Source organism: Pseudopipra pipra, chromosome 24 (assembly GCF_036250125.1).
Source record: "Pseudopipra pipra isolate bDixPip1 chromosome 24, bDixPip1.hap1, whole genome shotgun sequence".
Taxonomy (NCBI): Eukaryota; Metazoa; Chordata; class Aves; order Passeriformes; family Pipridae; genus Pseudopipra; species Pseudopipra pipra.
In genome coordinates, this window is record NC_087572.1 from 3,377,838 (window position 1) to 3,397,076 (window position 19,239).

Here is a 19,239-nt window from a genome sequence, read left to right on the forward strand (position 1 = left end):
GTGGGCGATGCATCCCCGGGGACCACAAGTCCCAGCATGCACCGCGCGGCGCCCCCGGCACGCGGGCACCTGGAATGGGACTGGGAATGGGACCGGGATGAGGTGGGGAGTGGGTCCTGCTTCCCTCCCTTGCCTCCCTCTGCACATCCTCTGTTTCAGCTCATAGACATCGGCCCGTCCTGAGGCACCTCCCGCTGTGCAGCTCCTCCTGATTCCCTCGCCTTTGGTCTCGCTTTTCTCACCTGGGCACCTCTTGTTTTGCCTCACTGATGCCCTGAACTCCGTCCAGAGCTTGCTGCCATCCCCGGAGCCTACCCTGTGTGTCCCCCACCCCACCTGCTGCCACTGAGCCAGCTGAAGCCTAGCCAGTTTTACCCCCTTTTATGGGGTGCTCATAGAATCACAGAACTGGTTTTGGAAGGGACCTCAAAGCCCACCTTGTTCCACCCCCTTGCCATGGGCAAGGACACCTTCCACCAGACCAGGCTGCTCCGAGCCCTGTCCAAGCTGGCCTTGAACACTTCCAGGGATGTTGGCTGTGCACAGAGAGACTTTCAGTTTGAAACTTCAACAAAGTGCAAAAACGAGCTAAATTTGTTGAAGCTTTGCTGCAGAGGAGCCCTCAGCTCTGGGCGGAAGCCGACAGCGAGCTCTTCGTGAAGCGCTTCACCAGCACAAACCCAGACAGCAGGTGTATGTGCTTGGCACATTTCAGTAACTTTATTCATTTCAAGCCACCTTAAAATAACCAGATCCCTTTTTTGTCTCCTGGTGCTGCAGTCGAGTCGCTGAGGGAGCCCAGAGATCTGCTGTGAGGAGGTGGATATTGGGGGGCCGAAGGAAGCATTTCCCTGATCCCTTACCTGGATCAGACTACCCTGGGTGTGTCACTGAAATTCAGAGGGACACCTTGGCCTCAGCTTCACATTGGGGGAAGGAGGTTTGTGACATGGTTCAAACACTGGCTGTGACTTGCAAACCCTCCCAGTGATCCAGGGAGGGTTTTAGCCACTCTTCAGTCCTTTGTGGGTGTGAGGACAGAGAGCCCCCAGGCAGATGCAGAGCTCAGCCTGAGGGGTTTCATGCTGGGGGTGGTATTTGGGGATGTGGCAGAGCCAGGGGCTGCAGACAGTGGCCAGGACATCCCTTGGAGCTGGCTGTGTGGCTGTGCCAGGAAAGAGGGAGCGGGAGCTGCTCTCGTGGCAGGGGATGTGGGTGAAAAGCTCCAGGGACTCGAGGCCAAAAGGGTGGAGATCCCCCACGCCGTGTCTGGCACCTTCTTCCTCCCAGCACCGTCAACAGACGCGACTTCCCCAAATTGAGTTGAGCAGCCTTTTGGAGAAGGGGGTTGTGATTGGTGAGAAGGAGCCAGCACTGTGCTTAAAGCCTCGGGGCAGAGGAGGAAGTGTCAGGCACACGGAGAGAGCCCCGCCAGCCCCGACCATGCGGCCCCTGCAGCGCGTCCGCCCGCTCCTCCTGCTCGCCCTGTTCGCCCTCTGCATGGTAAGGCCGGGGCTCTGGTAGCCCAGCCAGCTCTGTCCCACGGGTGGGGGGCAGCCCTGGGTTCAACCAGTGAGGTAATTTCTGCTTTCAGCTGGGAACATCAGCGTTTAATTTTCTATCTGACTCTCACCGCCGTGATGGACCGGGAGCTTTGCGCTGTGGTCTGGAAGGTCTAAAATACTTCCATATGTTGATTTTTTTTTTAAAGCATTTCTTTAACTTGAGAGTATCATCCACATCCATAACCTTCACCCTGAGCTCTCCAGCCTCTCCTTTGCGTGCTGGCCCCGTGCCTGGTGTGGGGATGCTAAATGTGTCTTGCTGGAGATGCTGGGCATGGCCGTGGGGGTCCTGGGTGGGCACACGTCTGTGGTTTCCTCTTGCCTCTCCCTACTGGAGGTTGTTTTCCTTCCCACTGGGAGGCTCTGAGTGCCGTGCTGGTGGATGTCACAGCTCTCCTGGGTGGGGAGTGTTGTGTGGGAGGGAAGGTCATGATGCTTTTGGGGGGTACAATGCTGTTTGGAGCAGTTTTTGGGATGATTTTTTTTGCCCCTACAATGTGTTGGTAACGGGGGCAGATCTGTCTGTGCTTATTTCACTCATGACCTTCCATGCAGCTGCAGCCTGCTGTTGGCTCCACAGGGTGTATTTACATTTTGGGATTCCCCCTCTGTGGCTGGGTGAACCAGCCAAAAACCCTCAGGGGTGTTGGGGCCCCATCCCTGACCCTTTCCCAGCTCTGGAGGGACCCTGAGGAGGGCTGTGAGGCAGCGTGGGGACTGTGTGTTTCACAGTGGGAAACAGCATCCCTTTTCCAGCAGCAGGGCAGTGTTAGAGACAGAAGGAAAGTGCCCTGAAATCACCATCCCAGCTGTGTTGTATTTCACACACACGGGCTGCAACCTCCCTGCTTGCAACAGCCCGGGGGTCCCTCTTCCCCCTACCCCTCTCCTCCAGCACGGGTGTTTCCCAGCTCTGCTCCCACACCCCAACCTCTTCCGCTCACGGCACGTGTCCTGCCACCTTCTTGCCACTTCCTCGCAGCAGAAAGAGGGGCAGAGGCCACTCCCTGGCTCCTGCTTCCCCCCTAATTTTTCAAAACCCCCTTCTAGAGCCAGGACAACGATTCGAGGGAGAGCTCGCTTCCCACCCTGTGCTGAGAAAACCCAAAAGCCAAGAGTCTGAGTGTGAAGGAGAACCTGCTGTGGGACAGGAGGACATTTGTCCTGCCTGGCACGGGGCAGTGTGGGCTCTGGGGTGCCCCAATTCCGTTTACCCCTGACTCCTTTTGCCCCGAGGGCAGTCGAGTGAGGCTTTCAACCCCTCGCTGCTGTTTGGAAGGGATGTCTGACGCTCGTTTTCTTTCCCAGTCCCTCTGCCAGGCGCAGGGTGAGAAGCAGCCTGCAAAAGATCCTCTGCCCGCCAACGTAACGACCCCCTCCAACCTGAGCCCCCCCTGCGGGAGCCCCCCGCTCCTCTCCCTCGTCCTGGGGGTGGCCGCAGCCTTCCTCCTGCATCTGCACTGACCGGGAGGGGGTCACCGTGCACCTCCCCGGATCCCCCAAGAGGACGCCCAAGAAGACCCCCTCCAAGGATGGCATCCCCCGCACCGGCAGCACCGCGGCATCGCTCCCATCCATCCCTGCCGCCCTCCGCTCCCCTCGTCCCGGAGTGAGACCTCCCGGCCCGGGAGCGGAGCAATAAACGTGCTGGTGTCGAGACCTCCGCCTTGGGGCGGGTGGGTACCGGGGTGGGGGGGCTTGGGGGGTGGGGGGCGCAACACCGGCGCCTCACCGGGGGGGCTTCAACCCGCGGTTGCCAGGCCTGAGCCGAGATGGGGAGCCGGGGGAGCACGGCCAGGACCCCCCGAGGGTCCCCCGAGGGTCCCCCCGGAGCTTTCCCGGGACAGCCCGAGGGTCCCCCTGGGACCGACCCCGGAGCGGGCGCGGCGCGGGCACAGCGCCCCCTGCCGGCCGGGCGGAGCATCCCCCCCGGCGCGTCCTGGCCAATCCCAGGGCAGGGCTCGCACTCCCCACCAATCCGGGGCTGCCAGACTCCCGCTGTCAGCCAATCGCGGCCCGGTGGGGGGTATATAATAGTGGGTAAGGGGAAGTCTTCATCTCTCCTTGTCGGTCTCGGTTGGGGAGGAGGTGCCGCATGTCGGGGGCCCCGCAGTATAACGGGCTTTCGCTTCCTTCAGCGTTCGCTCCGCTGGGCTGACCTGAACCTGCGGGTTGCTGGTCGTGTGGCTGCCTGTCCTCCTGCCCAAACGGATCTCGGGGCAACTAGGGGCACGTTTCAGCGTAAAAGATGGATGCTTGATGCTGGCTGTTGCTGAAAGCTGCAGCAGCCACCAGCCCAGTGGAGACTTCTGATGTGCAGCCCCTGGGGCCTGTCTGTCACCGCGGGACAGCCTGGGGTGATAAGCAATCGCTGTCCCCGTGCAGTGACCCCCCAAACTGGGGAGCCCAAGTTGGGCTCGACCTGCTCAGCTGGCCCATGCCAGCAACTGTGTCCTCTCCCCAGCCATGAGGGCAGAGGTGCTTGTTCTGTGGATTTGTCCCTCTGGCTCTGAGTCACATCCCTGGGGAGCTCCTGCTCTCACCCAGGTGGACAAGACCTCTGTCCCAGGGACATGGAAGATGAGCCATAATCCAGCCCTGCACCACAGACAGCAAACGCTGCTGGCTCTGAGCTCACCCTGGAGTATGGACACCCCTAAACCCACAGGCTGGGTTTCTCCCTGAGTCGGAGCTCTTGGGGTACCACAGCCTCCAGTGCTCCCAGGGCACAGCTTGGCCAGCGCTTCCCATCTCAAAACCCGTGGCCACGGAGCTGCCCACGGGCACTAGAGGGCACTGGGATCCCATCCTGGGAGCAGGATTAGGCCCGGGGCTGGGGGTGGCAAGGTGCTGGGATGGGAAGGCAGCTGCCAGGCTGTGGACAGTGCAAGGACAAGGAGAAAGACACCAACCACCCAGGCAGAGCTGGCCCAGATGAGAAGGGCTGTATCTTACACACGTACATAAATACAGTTTGGGGGGGGGTGTTGGTGGGGAGGGGGCTCTGCCGCTCTCCGGAGGGTCCCACACTGGTCATGTCCATGGAGTCCTTCATGAACCACACACAGGGCTTCCCGGGAGGGAGACAGGGTGGTTCCCCCCCATGATGGAGGGTTGGTGGGCGTCCTTCACACCAGCAGCCGGGGCAGAGGGGTGTTTGGGGTGCGGCGTGCACGGGGTCTGAGGCCTCTTGCCCTGCTGTGGGTGTCCCCGTCCTGTCCTGTGGCACTTCTGCAGGCCCAGCCCCTCATAGCACCTCTATGTCCCAGATCTGCGTGGGTCTCTCCTCGGCCATGTCCCAGACAATGGCGTGGTCCCGGTCATAGGTTCGGCCGCCTGCAGAGCGAGGGGGAGGTTTCAGGGGGGCAAACCACATTCCTCATGGTGGTGAAGGGGTGGGTGCCCCATTTTGGGCATCCCTGTGAAAGAACCCCCTGTGCCAGCACCGAGGCCTCACCCTTTACGTCGAGGACCATGTCCTCGAACATCTGGCTGTGGATCCGTCCCTGAGAATCCACGCTCCAGGTCTGACGTGGCATCCGGGTCTCCGACCACAGCACAGCCTTTGCACCCTTCCCAGCTGGCCCGATGACCTGCAGGCTCATGTTGGGGGCCACCTAAAAAGGGTGGTGGTGGCCAGGTCAGCCCATTCCCTCCATCGCCTCCACCAGCAAAAAGGAGCAGAGCCCAGAGGGGTGTCCCTGCAAATGCTGCTGGTTCTGGGGTGGGATGTGGGATGAGCAGGAAAACCCCTCAGTGAGAAGTAGGGATGGTGAGGATGACAAAACCTCTGCAGGGAAGGCAGAGACACCTTCATGTCTCCAGAAGAGACTTGGGAAGGAGAATCACCCCATCTTTGGGGGCAAGGTTGAGGTCAGACAATTAGAAAAGCTGCTGTAAACCCTAAAAGATGGCTGTGGGGTGGGGAGTACCCCAAAGCGAGTCCTGCCAGGGGCTCCCCCGGTCCCCTCCGTGGCTCTGGCTGTCACACCTGACCTGGTTTTTGATCAGCCCATCCTCGTAGTACCAGACAGAGCTGCTCTGCTCCCTCAGGCTGGAGACCACCACCCGCCCTGCCTTCATGTCCTCCACGTCGTCAGGGACGGCGAGGTAGAGCTCCAGCTCCCTGCTCCTGATGCGGAAATAGATCCGTCTCTGCAAAGAGAGAAACCTTTCTTTTTGCACCCAAAAAGTCCTGCTGTCTGCACCTCAGGGACCTCACCTGGCCGGGGCCTTGGGAACGGAGGATCCTGGACTCCACTGTCCTCCCCCCAGGAGATCCTCGCCCCTCCCCAGGGCGATGGCTGTGACCGTGACCTGTCCCTCGTAGCTGGTGCAGGCACAGCTCACCACCCCGAGATGCCATGGATTTTACAAGGCAGTTGCCCACAGGGAGTGTTTCACCACCAAGGCAGCCACTCCCAGGGAGGGGGACAAGCATCTGAGGTGGCAGCGCCGGGCTGGTGGCACCTTTCACGTGTCAGAGCTGTCAGCTCCATGCCGCTGCTCTCCAGGCTGCCCCAGCCCACCTGGAGCAGGCTGGCAGCTCTTTAGCTCCATGTGAGCCGCCTGCCCTCGGGTTTTGGGGTTCACCTTGCCATGTGCCAGCGCCCTGTCCCCTCCCAAAGGTGACACTCACCTGGCGGATGGGGTAGAGGGACCCCACGTGCTGCAGCCCACTGTAGGTCAGCCAGTTGGTGATCTCAGTGCAGTCCAGCAGCCACTGCCGCCCTCGGAAGTCACCGTGCTCGCACAGCACCCAGCTGTGGGGACAGGATGGGACAGGACAGGTCACCCCAGGGGGGCAGGGGACACCCACTGGGTGCTGGGGGAGCGGGGCCGGGGGCTCACTTACATCCCGCCTTTGACGCGCACGGACAGCACGTGGTTGTTGAAACCCTCCGCCTGGAGACTCCGCACTTCAGAGTTCAGCTCGATCTCCTTCCCCTCGAAACACTCCAGCCCGTGCAGGAAGATGGAGGGCTCCGAGAAAAACTGTGGGATGGTGGGGAGAGATGGGGTGGGAAGGGGGAAGGTGGGAAGAGTGAGCACCCCATGGGGGCAGGAGGGCTCCAGGGATGGAGAGCCAGGATAGGGGATGCCTGTGGGAGGGGAAAAAGGTCCTGGGGGGTTTATGCTGTGGGGAAGGGAAAGGAGAAGGGAAAAGGGAAGGGCTGTTACTCACCAGTGGAACCTTCCTCAAGGAGTGGATGGTGGTGGAGCAGAGGCAGCCCATGGCACTGAGCGTGGGGTACTCACCCTCGGACAGCACGTGCTGCTCCCCCGCGAAGTCCTGCCCGTCAAACAGGATCCAACTGGCAGGGAAGAGTGTGCCCAGGCTGACACGGCCATTGTGGTGGGCATCCATCCCTCCTGTGACCCCCCAGCACTCCCATCCCGCCCACCCTCTGGGGAAGCGGCTGGGGTGATGTCCCTGTTCCCATCCCAGTGGCAGCAGCGAGGCCCTGGGACACCCCACCTGCCCCCACGGACTCTGCAGGAGCGTGGGATGAAGGCGTCAGGCAGAGCTCCCTGGTCCTCCTCGAAGGCAACATGATCCCCCGAGAAGTCAGGCTCCGAGAAGAGCAGGATCTGGGAAGGGGGAGCAGAGGGGCTTGTTGAGGGGGTGCAAAGCATCACCACCACCCCAGAGGGGACCACATCCCCCAAGGGGGGGCACATCCCCCTCCCCATCCGCCGCTCCTGACCTTGGAGACGAAATGGAGGTTGTGTTCCCTGACCTGGAAGCAGACAGAGCGGGGCTGGTGGGTGTCCAGCCTGGGCCCCCGGACCAGCCCTGCACGTGGCAGCAGCGGGGGTGCCGTGGGGGCCGGGGGTGTCCCACTCCAGTGCTCCCACCTGCAGGATGGGCTGTGCCGAGGCGATGCGGCAGTCGGTGGCACCCCAGTCCTCGCAGTTGCGGTACACCCCCTTCTCCAGGATGTACTGCTCGCCCGAGTAGTTGGTGCCCCCGTAGGCCACCCACCTGCCGGGAAAAGGTGAGTGCTGGCTCGTCCCCACCCTGCCCTGTCCCCTCAGCCCCTCTGTGCCCCGTCCCTGCACTCACACGCCGCTCAGCACGTGGATGGACTGGGTGATGGTGCCGTAGCCGGCCAGCTGCGTGTCGGGGAGCGCCTCGCTCAGCTCCACACTCGGGCCCTCCTCGAAGTCCATGGCCTCAAAGAGGACCAGTGCCGGGTCAGAGAAGTCCTACAGGGAGAAGAAGCCCCCCCCCAAGCCCCTCAGTCTGTCAGGGGAAGGGGCTGTGGGCCAGGCACACACACAGCCAGGGTCCTGCCTGGCCTCAGGGACCCCAGGGAGGGTGGGAGCAGCTCCCAAACCTCTGAGTTTGTGGGATCTCAGGCCATGCCCAGCAGCCTGATGCAGGTAAGAAAGGCTCCCTTTTGGGAAATGAGGGTGGGATGGGGATGCCTGGCTCTCCTTGCCCACACTGGGTCCATTCCCAAGTGATGCCACCATCCCTGCCCTCACCGTCCGTATCAGCCGAAGGGACACCAACTCCTTGCTGTAGCCACCCCACTGCCTCCAGTCCTGGTATTCCCCTTCCTCCAGCAGGTACTGGTGTCCACGGAAGCCTTCCTTCTCGTAGCCAACCCAGCTGTGGCACAGGCAGACACAAGCAGTGAGGTTTCCAGAGGATTTCCAACTCTCCCAAGTGACTCACAGCCATCCCACAGCCCTGGGCAGCTCCTCCAAGCCCTTTTCCAGGGGTGGCCATCACCTTCCCAGCCTGCTCCAGCCAGGCTGCCAGCCCTGCTCCCCCCGTGCCACTCACCAGCCACCCAGGACACGCAGGGAGCCCACAGTGGGCAGCCCTGGCTCGGGAAGGTGCTTCAGGTCGTAGATGTCTCGGCTGATGGTGAAGCTGCGGCCCTGGAACCCCGCAGACTCATAGATCAGCACCTGGGGACACAGTGGTGTGAGAATGGTCCCATGGATGTCCCAGCCCTTGTCTCCCCAGGCACTGGCCCAGCACTCACCTGTGGCTCTCCGGGTCTCTCCACAACAGGGCAGCCCTGGAAGGAGAAGGAGCCCGTGAGGCTGCAGTGGCAGGAGGGGACATTGCAGGGACATGTGCTTTCCCCCATTAAAGCCTGAGCTGGTTTTTGGGTCATTTTCATTGAAGAAGCTCTTTTGGAACTTTCCTTCACCCCTAACCCTCAGGAGCTCTTTCTAGAGCCACACTTGGCACATTTTCCTCACTGAGCTCTCACTGATGTGAACTGGGGATTGCCGGGACATGCTCTCACCTGTCATGCCCAGGGCTGGATACATCCCTGGCACCCAAAGAACCACGGGCCAGCAACCAACACTCACCAGCCTGATGGGGTGCATGGAGCAGATGGATGGGTCCTTTGCTCCCCAAGCCTTTAAATTGGGGTACCCGCCCGGCTCCAAAACGTAGGGGTCATCGTCGAAGAACGGCTTGGAGTAAACCAGCCACCTGGAGAAGAGGGGGAAGGCATCACACCCGCTCACCCAGCACCCACCCGGCACCCACCCAGCCCCACAGAGCCACTCACAGCCCCGAGTGGACGATGATGGAGGCGGCAGCAAGCGCCTGCCCCCGCGTGCGGGTGTCCTCGGCCGAGTCAGTGAACTTCAGCCGGGCGCCTTCGCCGTTCTCCTCCGCGAACAGGCTGATCTCGGGGGTGCGGTAGTCCTGGGGGCAGAGGGGTGTTACGGGGGCCCAGCATCCCTTGCTCGGAGGCTCTTGGGGGGAGATCCCTGCACTCACCCTCACCACCCTCTTGAAGGAGCCGATGCGGAAGGGGCGGCTGCCCCGGGGCTGCCCGTTCTCCCCGTAGGCCGTCCAGGGGTTGTCGATCTCCACGTCCCCCTCGGCCAACACGCACTTGCGCCCGTGGAACCGCGGCTTCTCGTACATCACCCACCTGGGAGCGGGGTGGGAGCGGAGAGGGGGGGAGAACCCTGCTTTACCCACAGCCCTGTGGCCACCGGGAGGGAGCCTCGGGGCAGAGTGTGGGTGGGGACGTCCTGCCACCGCCGCGGTGCTGGATCGCAGCCGCGGTAATTAGCACCGGCAGGACGGTCACTCCTGAACCCCAGGCTGGGACCTGGCCGACATCCCCGGCACAGGGAGCGCACAAGTCCCAGCCCAGCCCTCCCTCTGTGTCCTCTCGGCGTGTCCTCGCCCTGCTGCTGTCCCCTACCCGCCTCGGATGACACGGATGGAGATGGTGTGCGAGAGCTCCCAGGATGTGGCGTCGGGGATGTCGCCCCAGATCTCCCGTTTCTGTCCCGCAAAGCCGGCGTCGGAGTAGAGGATGATCTGGGAAGGGGTGACACAGAGGAGAAGTGCCATGCCATGCCCCATTCAGCCAACCCAACCCGGCCCCACCGCCCTCCCTGTACCTTGCCAGGTCTTGTGTTGATCTTCTCAAAGCCCTCCTTGTCCTCCTGCTGTGAAGACCCCAGGGGACAGGCATGTGAGGAGCGTGGAGGGACATGGGCTGCACCAGCCATCTCCCTGCAGCCCGAGGAAGCCGGAGCCGCAGCCTCGCGTCTGGCGTCTGCCAAACCCTCCCACCGCCCCGAGCAGCCACACCTCGAGCATTCCTGCACTGCTTGGGATCAGCCTCCTGCCTGCCCTGGACCCTCCTGTCACCCTCCCGGGACCCTCCCAGCAGCCATGGTGGCACCCTCCCATTGCTTGACCTCATAGCCTCCTGTTATCCATGATGGTATCCTCCCTTCACCCATCTGCTAATCCTCCCATCACCCATCCCGGAATCCTCCCACCACCCTTCCCATCACCCATCCCAGCACTCAGTACCCATGGCCTCTCTGATGGGAAGCCATATGTTGGGAGCAGGGAAGGATGCTCCAGGGTTCAGCCCCCATGACCTTCCCCATGTGCCCAGGAGGGCAGAGCATCCCCCCCGGGCACTGTGTTGTGGGATTCTCTCACCAGGACATCGTCGGGACACAGGGCCATGGTGCTCTCTGGCTCTTCAGTGACAGGAGGGATGGAGCCAGAACTCAGGGCTTCCAGCATGGCCATCTCAGGGCTGGAGTGGCCACCAGGGCCCAGCCCATTGTGGTCCCCAAGTGCGGACGAGCCCGTGGCCCCGTCCCTGTCAGGCAGCTCGAGCAGGGCGGTGCTGGGGGACACGAAGCGGCTGTAGAGCACACTGTTGTCCAGGCGTGAGTAGGGCTTGCCCTCATCAGCTCCAGCTGCCCGGTGCTCCAAAAAGTGGGAGAGCAGCGCCATGCCCTTGAGGACATTCCCTCGGAAGAGCACGCTCTGCTCAGCCGAGCCCCCAGACATCAGTTTGGCTTTTTCATCTGCTCCCACCCCTCCCAGCATCCCCAGGAAGGAGCCCCCCTCCACCCAGCCATCGCCAGCCACCCTGTCCCTGGGCAGCCCGTGGAGGGTCCTGGCCGGTGCCCGCTCCTCGGGGGTCAGGTAGGGGTTCTCAATCTCCTCCTCTTCCTTGGGGGTCTCCTCCGGCCGCCCCGCCGGGCCCCGCGCCAGCAGCTCCCGCAGGGCCTGGGGCAGGGACACGGGGGCTCGGGGGTCCACACGGTCCTCGTGGATGGGGGGCAGAGCTGCACAGCGGCCCAGCGCCGACGGCCGGGGCTGCCGGGGGGCCTTGGGGGACTTCCTCATCTCCGAGGGCTCCATGTTGCGGAGCGTGTCCACGAAGATCTCCATGTCCACCAGCAGCTCGGGGTCCTCCTCGGTCACGTCCGGGGGGCTCTCAGCTGAGGGATCAGGGGCTGGGGGCTCGGTGGGGGGCTCTGGGGTGTTCTCAGGCTCTTGGGCTGTGCTCTGGGGGTCTCGCATCGTGTCATCCCCATCCAGCTCAGTCTCAGCCTTTGTTGGTGCTGGTGTTTGGGATGAAGGCTCTGGACCATCGCTCACCTCCGAGGAGGGGCTTTTAGGGTCGCAGTCAGCTCCCGGGGGGCTCTCTGTCCTCGGTGGCGTGGCTGGAATGGTGCCATCCACGTCTGCCACGCTTCCCTCTCTTGCACCAGCCGGATCAGCCTGGCCACCGGCGTCAGCCGAGGGACACTGCGGGGAGCTGGTTATACTGGTTTGTGGGTCCCCAGGCCTGTCGCCGTCTCCCGGGGTTGCGTTCACCGGCGTGGCTTCGGCTTGCGGCGAGTCTTTCTCCCCAGGGCATACCTCAGCCGGCAGCCCGGTGGCCTCTGCGGTGCCCGGCGAGCTCTCGCCGCCCTCTGCAGCCCCAGCGGAGCCACTGCCGTCCTGCCCGGGGCTCTCCCGCTGTGGCGGGGCCGTCGTGGCACCGTCAGCGTCGTGTGTCCCATTTGGGGCTTCCCGTGGCTCAGCCCCCGCTGTGTCCCTGCCCGTCCGCAGCACCGTGACCTGCCTGGCCCTGGGCAGGGCGGGGGCGCAGCCGGGCTTGGCCGCGCACGGGACACCGGGACCGTCCCCGGGTCCCCCCGCGGGTCCCCCCGTGGGGCGGGTGGGCAGGAGGGTGCCGTGCACGTAGCTCTCCCTGTGCACGGGCACCTCGCGGGGGGACCCCACCGCAGAGGGGGTGACATCACCGCCAGCCCCCGCCTTCCCCCTCTCGTCCTGCCGCCGGGGCTTCTGCGCCGGGGAATACACTTGGGAGAAGATGGGGCCGTGCGCGGTGAAGTCCTTGAGGAGGTTGACAGAGGACGAGTGTTCCCGGTGGGTCACGGTGGCGGGGGTGGACCCCGTCTTCTCCACGATCTCCCTCTCCCAGGCCTGCAGCAGGAGGGACACGCGGGAGGGACTCCCCTCCCGGCCCCGGGAGCTCCCTGTGCTCTCCAGCCGCCGCGACACCAGCGAGACCTTCTGGAAGCGGGACCTGCCCTCTGGCCCCGGAGCACCGGCCGCCTGCTTCATGCTCAGCTCCGCGCTGGAGACGAAGCCCCTGCCCTTGGTGTGCCGGAACGGTGGATCCATGCGGGGGGGCTGGAGAGGGAATGCCGTGGCCCTGTAACACCCCGCACTGCCGGGCTCAGCCCCCGCGGCTGCCACGCCGGGGCTGCTGGAGCTGCAGGGACAGAAGGAGACCCTGGGAGAGCTGAGCAGAACCACCCCGCGGGGACCAGCCTGGACCCCAAACCAGACCCTCGAACCCCATAGACCTCCCTCTGATCCTTTAGGACACGTTGGGGGGGGTCCCGTGAGCACATTTGGGGCATCTTGGGGTGCTCAGGTCACCCATCCTGGCATGTGCAGGGCACCGTGGGTCCCTCTGCCTGCCCGTGCCAACGCTGCTGTGTCCAGGAGGGATGGTGGGAGCTCTGCTCTGCGTCACGGTGGGCTCTGGCAGAGCCCAGCACGGCGCAGGTGAGTGTGCAGGATGCGGCCGGGCCGGGCCATGCCCCGAGCTGTGCCGTGCCCCAAGCTGAGGGATGAGTCAGGCGGGCAGCAGGGCTGCGCCGAGTCAGCAAGTGCAGCAAACAAACAAGCCCAAAAAACAACAGGGAAGCCGCTCCGTGGGGCAAAGGGCCTGGCTGGGATCGAGAGCAGGGATGGGGCAGCCGCAGGATTCTCAGGCAGAGGTGGGGACCTGAGCAGCATCATCCCTTGGCCTTTCCCTGTGGCTGTGGCCAAGGCGAGATGGCTCCATCAGCAGCCCCATCGGCACGAGGAAACGAGCTGGGATGACCACCCAGCCCTTACCCACTGATCCAGGCTGGTTCCCGGCACCCAGCTCCATGCCCTGGTGTGGGTGCTGCAGGGTGGGCATTGCTGTGGTCCCTGGGGTGCAGGGCAGGGGACAGGGACACCTGTGCCACCTCAGCTCAGGAGGATGCTGGTGGAGGCTTCGCTGTGGCTGCGTCCCTGACCCAGAAGGGTTTTATTGCTGGGTTTGGGATTGGGAAGCAGCTGACACAGCAGGTGCTGGGGAGGGAGCTGGAAGTGCATCCACATCCCAGCATCTCCCAATTAGGAGCTGTTTGGTGTCACCACCCAGCTACAGGGACAGTGGCAGGGATGAGGCTTTGGGGTCAGCCCAAGGACAGGTTGCAATTGAGGTCCCCATCTGGGAATGGGGGCACCTCCCTGCACAGCTCCAGGGCTGTGGGAGACACCTCTGGAGAGGGCCTTATCCTGCACCAGCTGGATGGGATCCATCCAATGGTGGCAGGTTGGGCTTTCCCAGTCCCTAAGGGGATTGTGGGGCTGGGAGCAGGCAGGGAAGTGCCGGGTGCAGGCAGCTGCCTGCCCCTTCTGCCAGCCCGCCACGCGCCCTCCAAATCCTGCTCTCCCCGGCCTGGCAGGTCTTTCCAGTACAGATAGGAAGAGTTTGTGTCATTTTTCCGGAAGGTGATGAGACCTTGTCTGGGACAGCCAGCACCGCTCGAGGCTGGGACCAGCCTGGGTGGGGCCACATATCTGTGTGGGTAAAGCCACAGCTGGATCCCCAGGACCACAGCTGGATCCCCAGGGTCATGGCATTCACCAGTGGAAGAGGGATTGGGTGCACTGGCAGTGGAGAGGAACATCTGCCATGCCCGTGGCCCCAGGATGGCACCGGGACAGCGACACCGTCTCTGTGCAGCACCAGGGTGCTGGGGGAAGGCAGGAGCTGCTGACTCAGCATCCTGCCTCTCACCTAGAGCTGGATTTCCAAAGATTTCCAGGTCTGTCTTTCCCAAGAACTCCAGGTCTGTCATTCCCATCCCAGCCCTGCACCTGGTGCCACCCTGGGCCACTCAATGTCCCACGGGCCCTGGGAAAGGAGGTCACCCAGAGCCCTGCTCTGCCCCAGCACCCCATTTTCTGCTAAAATAATTCTTACTGCAGTAATGGGTCAAGGTCACAGGGACATGAAGACAGGAGGGCAGAAGGACACAAGGACAAGACCCTGTGGTTTCCCAGCTGCTCCTGCCGGCCATCCCTGCCCGCCCGGACATGCCACACTGGATCCAGTGGTGTTGCCACACCGGGGCACCTGGCACGGCTAATTAATCCCCCCTGGCCAAGCCAAGCCAACCTGCTGAGCTCGTTTGCTGCCTCCTGTCATCCCAAAGGGTCTCCCAGCACCCGTCCCAGGTCTCCCAGCACCCAAGTCAAAGGCACGAGGTGCCGTTTAATATTCAGAAGAGATGGGGGGGCTGAGGGCGGCAGCTGCTGCTGCCTTTGAGCCGGTGACCGTGGATTAAGCCGAGCCTCCGGCCACGTTGGGCTGAGCCCTGTCACCGCGGGGTGAGAGCGGACCTGCCGCCTTCAGGAGAATCAGGGATACGGGTTGGGTGGCTGCTGCACGGGCTGAGGTTCACAGGGAGGGCAGGGAACCACCGTCTCCCCTCGCTGCCCCTGCCTCCCCCAGCTGAGCCGTGTCACGGGCAGCCATGTGCCACATGGAGGAGGGGGACAGAGGTGACAGGGGAGCCCCGCTGTCCCCTCAGCCCAGGTCGTGAGGTCACCAGAGGCGGAGGAGCCCCAACTCACTCCGTTGTCTCCTGGAACGCACTTTGGTGGCAGGAGCAGGGTTACAACTCCGGCAGCCCCCCATAGTCAGGGACTAAAGGTGAGAGGAGCCGAGCTGGGCTCAGCCCCCACCTCCCGGCCCCATCCCTCCTCCCCGGCCAGTGCTGATCCCGGCAGGGGAGGAGGGACCCATCCCAGCGCCTGCCAAACCGGGGCACAGGTCCAAGGACCGGAGCAGCCCTTGCGGTTGGCAGCGGGACGGGAGAACCGGTGCCCTCCTCTCCGAGAAGCGCGGAACCCCCCTCCCTGCCGGCACCCATGCAAATGGGGCCAGCCCAGGCAGCGCCTTTGCCCGGGGGCCCCCCACCCCGCAGCCCCCTGTACCTGCCGGCCGAGGGTCCCGCCGTGGCAAGCGGGGTGCTGTGCCGTGCCGTGCCGTGCCGAGCGGGATCGGGTGCTGCTCCCTGCACACCCCACAGCTGGGCGGACCGGCAGAGTCACCCTGAGCACCCAGCCCTGAGCACCCAGCCCTGGCGCAGCGGAGGTTTGGCATTCCTCAGGTGCTGACAGCCGGGGAGCCGGTCAGGCTGGTTCCCAGCACCCAGCTCCCCTGTTTCCTCCGACTCAGCAGCGCCGGGAGGGAGCACAGCCAGCCTGGGTGGCTCTGGGCCCCCCGGACCTCTGTCCCGCCACCCACTTCGGCGAGGGCGATGGTCCCTCAGAGGGGACCTCAGTGACCAGCTTTGTCACTGCATCTCCAGCCATCACGGTGGCCCCACCATCGCTCGGGCCGTGGGGCTGGCAGGGTCCCAACACAGTGTGGTGAGGGGCTGGGGCTCCTCAGGGCTGTGATTGCACCCGGATTAATCGTGGGGGTCCCACGTGGAGCCCCCAGCACCGCAGGACGTTCCTGGGAGGCTCCTAATGCGGGGAGGTCTCCCAGGTCTCAGGGAGCTGGGGCTCTTGAGGGACTTCACACACTGGCTTGAGGGTGGCACGGAGGTCACAGTAGCCCTGGGCCACCACAGGAGACCTGACCCCGGGGCGCAGAGCCCTGTCCCGGCAGGGCTCGGAGCGCAGCAGAGCCGACACCCGCCCTGCATCCTCTCCCTGCCCTCCCTCTCCTCCCCAGCCCCGCGGGAGCCCGCTGCGGTGCCAGCCTCACCCCGGGGCCACCACTCCCGGCTGCCGGCCCAGCCCAAGAGCCTCCCTGGCCACCGCCAGCCCGGCGCAGGTGGCCATAGTTCAGCTCCGGTTGGGTCGCCCGGGGCCACCCAGCTCCGGGTGCCACCGCTCACGTGCTGGGGAAACTGAGGCGGAGCCGACCTCGCTCCGCCGGGTTTTGGCAGAGCCCTGGGCCCCCTCCAGTGCCCTTCGTGGGGACCCCAGGAGTGGCTGAGCACCCGTGAGGGGACTGGCTGCCCATCCTCGTGGCTCCAGCACATGAGCAGGATCAGACCCCTGCATCCCTCCGTGTGGGATCCCGTGAGGAGCAGCAAGGGGGGGTCCCGGCGGCCCCAGGACGGGCTGCGGTGTGTTAGCGTGTTTGTTACTGTGTGTGCATATGTGTATTTAGCATGTATAAGCGTGTGTAAGCATGTGTACGTGCCAAACCAGCCGAGCCAGCTGGCTGCGGGGAGCGGGATCTCCCTTCCACGTCCCTTTGCACCACCGGGGAGGGTTTAGTCAGCGCTGGGGAGGGTCCTCCCCGCAGCAAACCAGTTCCCCAGGCACTGGGGCAACTGGAGGGACACTGGGGCGAGCCTGGGCTTTGAGTCACTGTGTGCAAAGGGAGGGACACGGTCCGGGGCACGCTGAGCGGGGCGGGGGACGGGCTCAGCCGCAACGCCCGGAGCGGGGAAAACAGGGCCAGGGGGAGCCCCAGAGCACCCGGGGGCTGCAGGGGGGTTCTGCTGTCACCCTCCCTCCAGACAGGGGGAAATGAGAAGGTGGCAGTGGGAGGGAGAAGGGGAAGGAGGAGAAGGAGGAGGAGGAGGAAAAGGAAACCCCCACAGGCTGTGTCACCTGCAGGCAGAGCCCCCTCCCCCGGGTGAACGTGGGTGCCTGTACCCCATTCCCAGGGGACAAGCACCCCAAAGGTGCAGCTGTGGCCACACCTGCAACGAGTTTCCAGCTCTGAGGAGGGGCTGAGCCAGGGCCGTGCTGGTCTTTAGAGGTGATGACTGTGGATGTACCAGCCAGCTCGGCTGCACTGGGCTTTGGGGGGTGCTTGGTTTGCTTGATGTGCCCCAAGCACCCCAAGAAGGAGGAAAACCAGTGGTGAGAGGAGGAAGATGCAGGACAGGCCAGTGTTTTGGGAGGTAAGAACCAAACAGGGAGCAGAGGCTCCTGCTGTGCCTCCCCCTCCCCAGATCCCTCACAGCAATTTTCTCCCCCACTGCCTGGTTTGCTGTCGGGGGGAGCAAGGTTTGAACTGGGGTGGGGGGACTGAGGGGGCGAGGGGAGGCTTGCAAGCCCTGGTCTGTGGGGATCTGCTGCCTTGGGGGAATATCTTTCAGCTATCGATTCCCCTTTATCAGGGAGCAGGAATATGTATGGGCTGAAATCCTGATCAATCCCCGCTCTGCAGCCGATCAATCAGCTGCTGCCCGAGGGCTTTTACAGAAGGGAGCTGCCGAATTTGGGCACGACCCATCGCTCCAGGCCAGGGGACAGGATTGTCCCTACCCACCTTTTTCCTATGGAAAGGCAGGAAGCTGGGGGAAGCCTGGCACCAGGCAGCACCCCACAGGGCACCCCTCAGGCACACTCCTCACCCTTCCATTGCCAGGCTTAGTGCCCTGATGAGTCCCATTTGGGATGGCAGCAGGATGTTCCATCCCAACTGTGGGGAGCCCAGTGCCCCAAACCCAGAGCTGTGGGGCACCCACCGACCCCCTGCAGCCAGAAAGGAGCCCCAGGGGAGTATTTCTGAGGTGTGGGAAAGGTGGTGCCTGGTTAGAGCATCCTTGGGAACACACTTGTGTCAGTGTGCCCCATCCCTGTGATCCCAGTGCTGGGAGGTGTCAGAGCATCCCTCAGTCCCAGCCGGGCTTGTTAGAGGCACAGGGAGAGCAGGGGAGCACAGGGGGCCACTGAGGGGAAGGAGCAGCACCGTGGCCTCCATTATTGATTGCTTTGTAGCCAAAGGTCAGCAGCGAGCGTGGAAGGATGGGGAGGAGGGAGGTGGGTGGCACGGGGATGAGAGGGGCTCTCTGCCAGCACTGGGGCCGTGCCATGGTGGGGTGGAGTGCTTGGCATGGGTTCCCATTGTACAGGCACTCACTGGTCATAGATCCCCCCTCGTGCCTCAGTTTTCCCACCAGCAGATGGGATGGCAGGGCTGGGTGGTCGTCACCAGGGTGGGTGGGGAAGGAGGCACTGGGGGCTGTGAGGAAGAGTCTGTGCCCACGGGAGGGAGGTGGAGTTGGGCTCAGAGGGGGTTAGAGCAGGTCTGTGTGTCTCTGTGCAGCCAGGAAGGCTGTGCCTGTGGGATGGGCAGGGAGAGGGATCAGTTTTCCCTGGCAGGGGCTCGGAGGCTTTTCAGCTGGTTGGGGTCTTCCCAATGGGCAAGTGGTGACAGTGACTGTGCTGGGAGATGGCGCTGGAGCCTCGGCCCCATAACATCATTTTCCATGGCCCTTCAGCCCCCCAGGACACCTGGTGGGGTTTGCAGCACCATGAGGACACCAATCCCCATCTCTGCCAAAGCTGTGACCCACGTGCTGGGGCTTTGCACATCCCTGGGGCCTCATCCTGCCGGGCTCAGGGCTGGATGGAGCCGGGCAGCCCCCGGGCAGCTCCGTGGTGCCGGACCATGGGCAGCACCACCAGCACTGGGCTCCACAGAGCGCTGCCCTCGCCCCGGCCGTGCCGAGGGGGAAGATTTACAGGCTGTCAGAGCCGGGGCCAGAGGTCAGCAGGGGTCAGAAAGTCCATTTCAGTGAGGTCACTGTCCACTTCTTTCAATCTAATGAAGCCATTATTTGTGAAAGCGGCCGCTTTGCCGGCTATTCCCTTGAAGCCGAGCAGGGCACAGCGACCGGCTCTGAAAGAACAGGAAGGAGTCCCCTTCCCTTTCGCATTTGCCATTCAACAGGCCCCCAAAACAAATACACCACACACAGAAATATGACGCAGGGATGTGTCACCGGCACTGGGGGAGATGAGGTTGGGATGTAAAGGGACGCTGCCTGGAAGTGCCACGATCGGGGATGTGGCTGTGTCACACGGGTGGAAAGTCACTGA

The 19,239-nt window shown here is 63.6% G+C and overlaps 1 protein-coding gene across 1 annotated transcript; it reads right to left on the minus strand.

Annotated features, from left to right (window-relative positions):
- Positions 1–4,502: 4,502 nt before the first annotated feature.
- On the minus strand, positions 4,503–12,621 carry CRYBG2 (crystallin beta-gamma domain containing 2). Its single transcript, XM_064634867.1, has 19 exons — positions 10,519–12,621; positions 9,963–10,010; positions 9,761–9,879; positions 9,325–9,481; positions 9,110–9,249; positions 8,904–9,030; positions 8,567–8,602; positions 8,362–8,489; positions 8,058–8,184; positions 7,633–7,775; positions 7,425–7,551; positions 7,274–7,306; positions 7,045–7,157; positions 6,751–6,880; positions 6,421–6,560; positions 6,205–6,328; positions 5,562–5,720; positions 5,023–5,182; positions 4,503–4,901 (listed from the first exon to the last, which is right to left on the minus strand). Exons 1-19 carry the CDS (start codon positions 12,508–12,510, stop codon positions 4,813–4,815), a joined length of 4,092 nt encoding a protein of 1,363 aa, XP_064490937.1. The 5' UTR covers positions 12,511–12,621; the 3' UTR covers positions 4,503–4,812.
- Between the last annotated feature and the right edge of the window lie 6,618 nt (positions 12,622–19,239).

Excerpts from the sequence above, each read along its gene's own strand:
- CRYBG2 (XM_064634867.1), bottom strand. The coding sequence starts at position 12,510 with ATGGATCCACCGTTCCGGCACACCAAGGGCAGGGGCTTCGTCTCCAGC. Across the intron at positions 10,011-10,518 it reads TGTGTCCCGACGATGTCCTG|CAGGAGGACAAGGAGGGCTT; the intron begins GTGAGAGAATCC and ends GGGTCTTCACAG. Across the intron at positions 8,603-8,903 it reads CCATGCACCCCATCAGGCTG|GGCTGCCCTGTTGTGGAGAG; the intron begins GTGAGTGTTGGT and ends TTCTCCTTCCAG.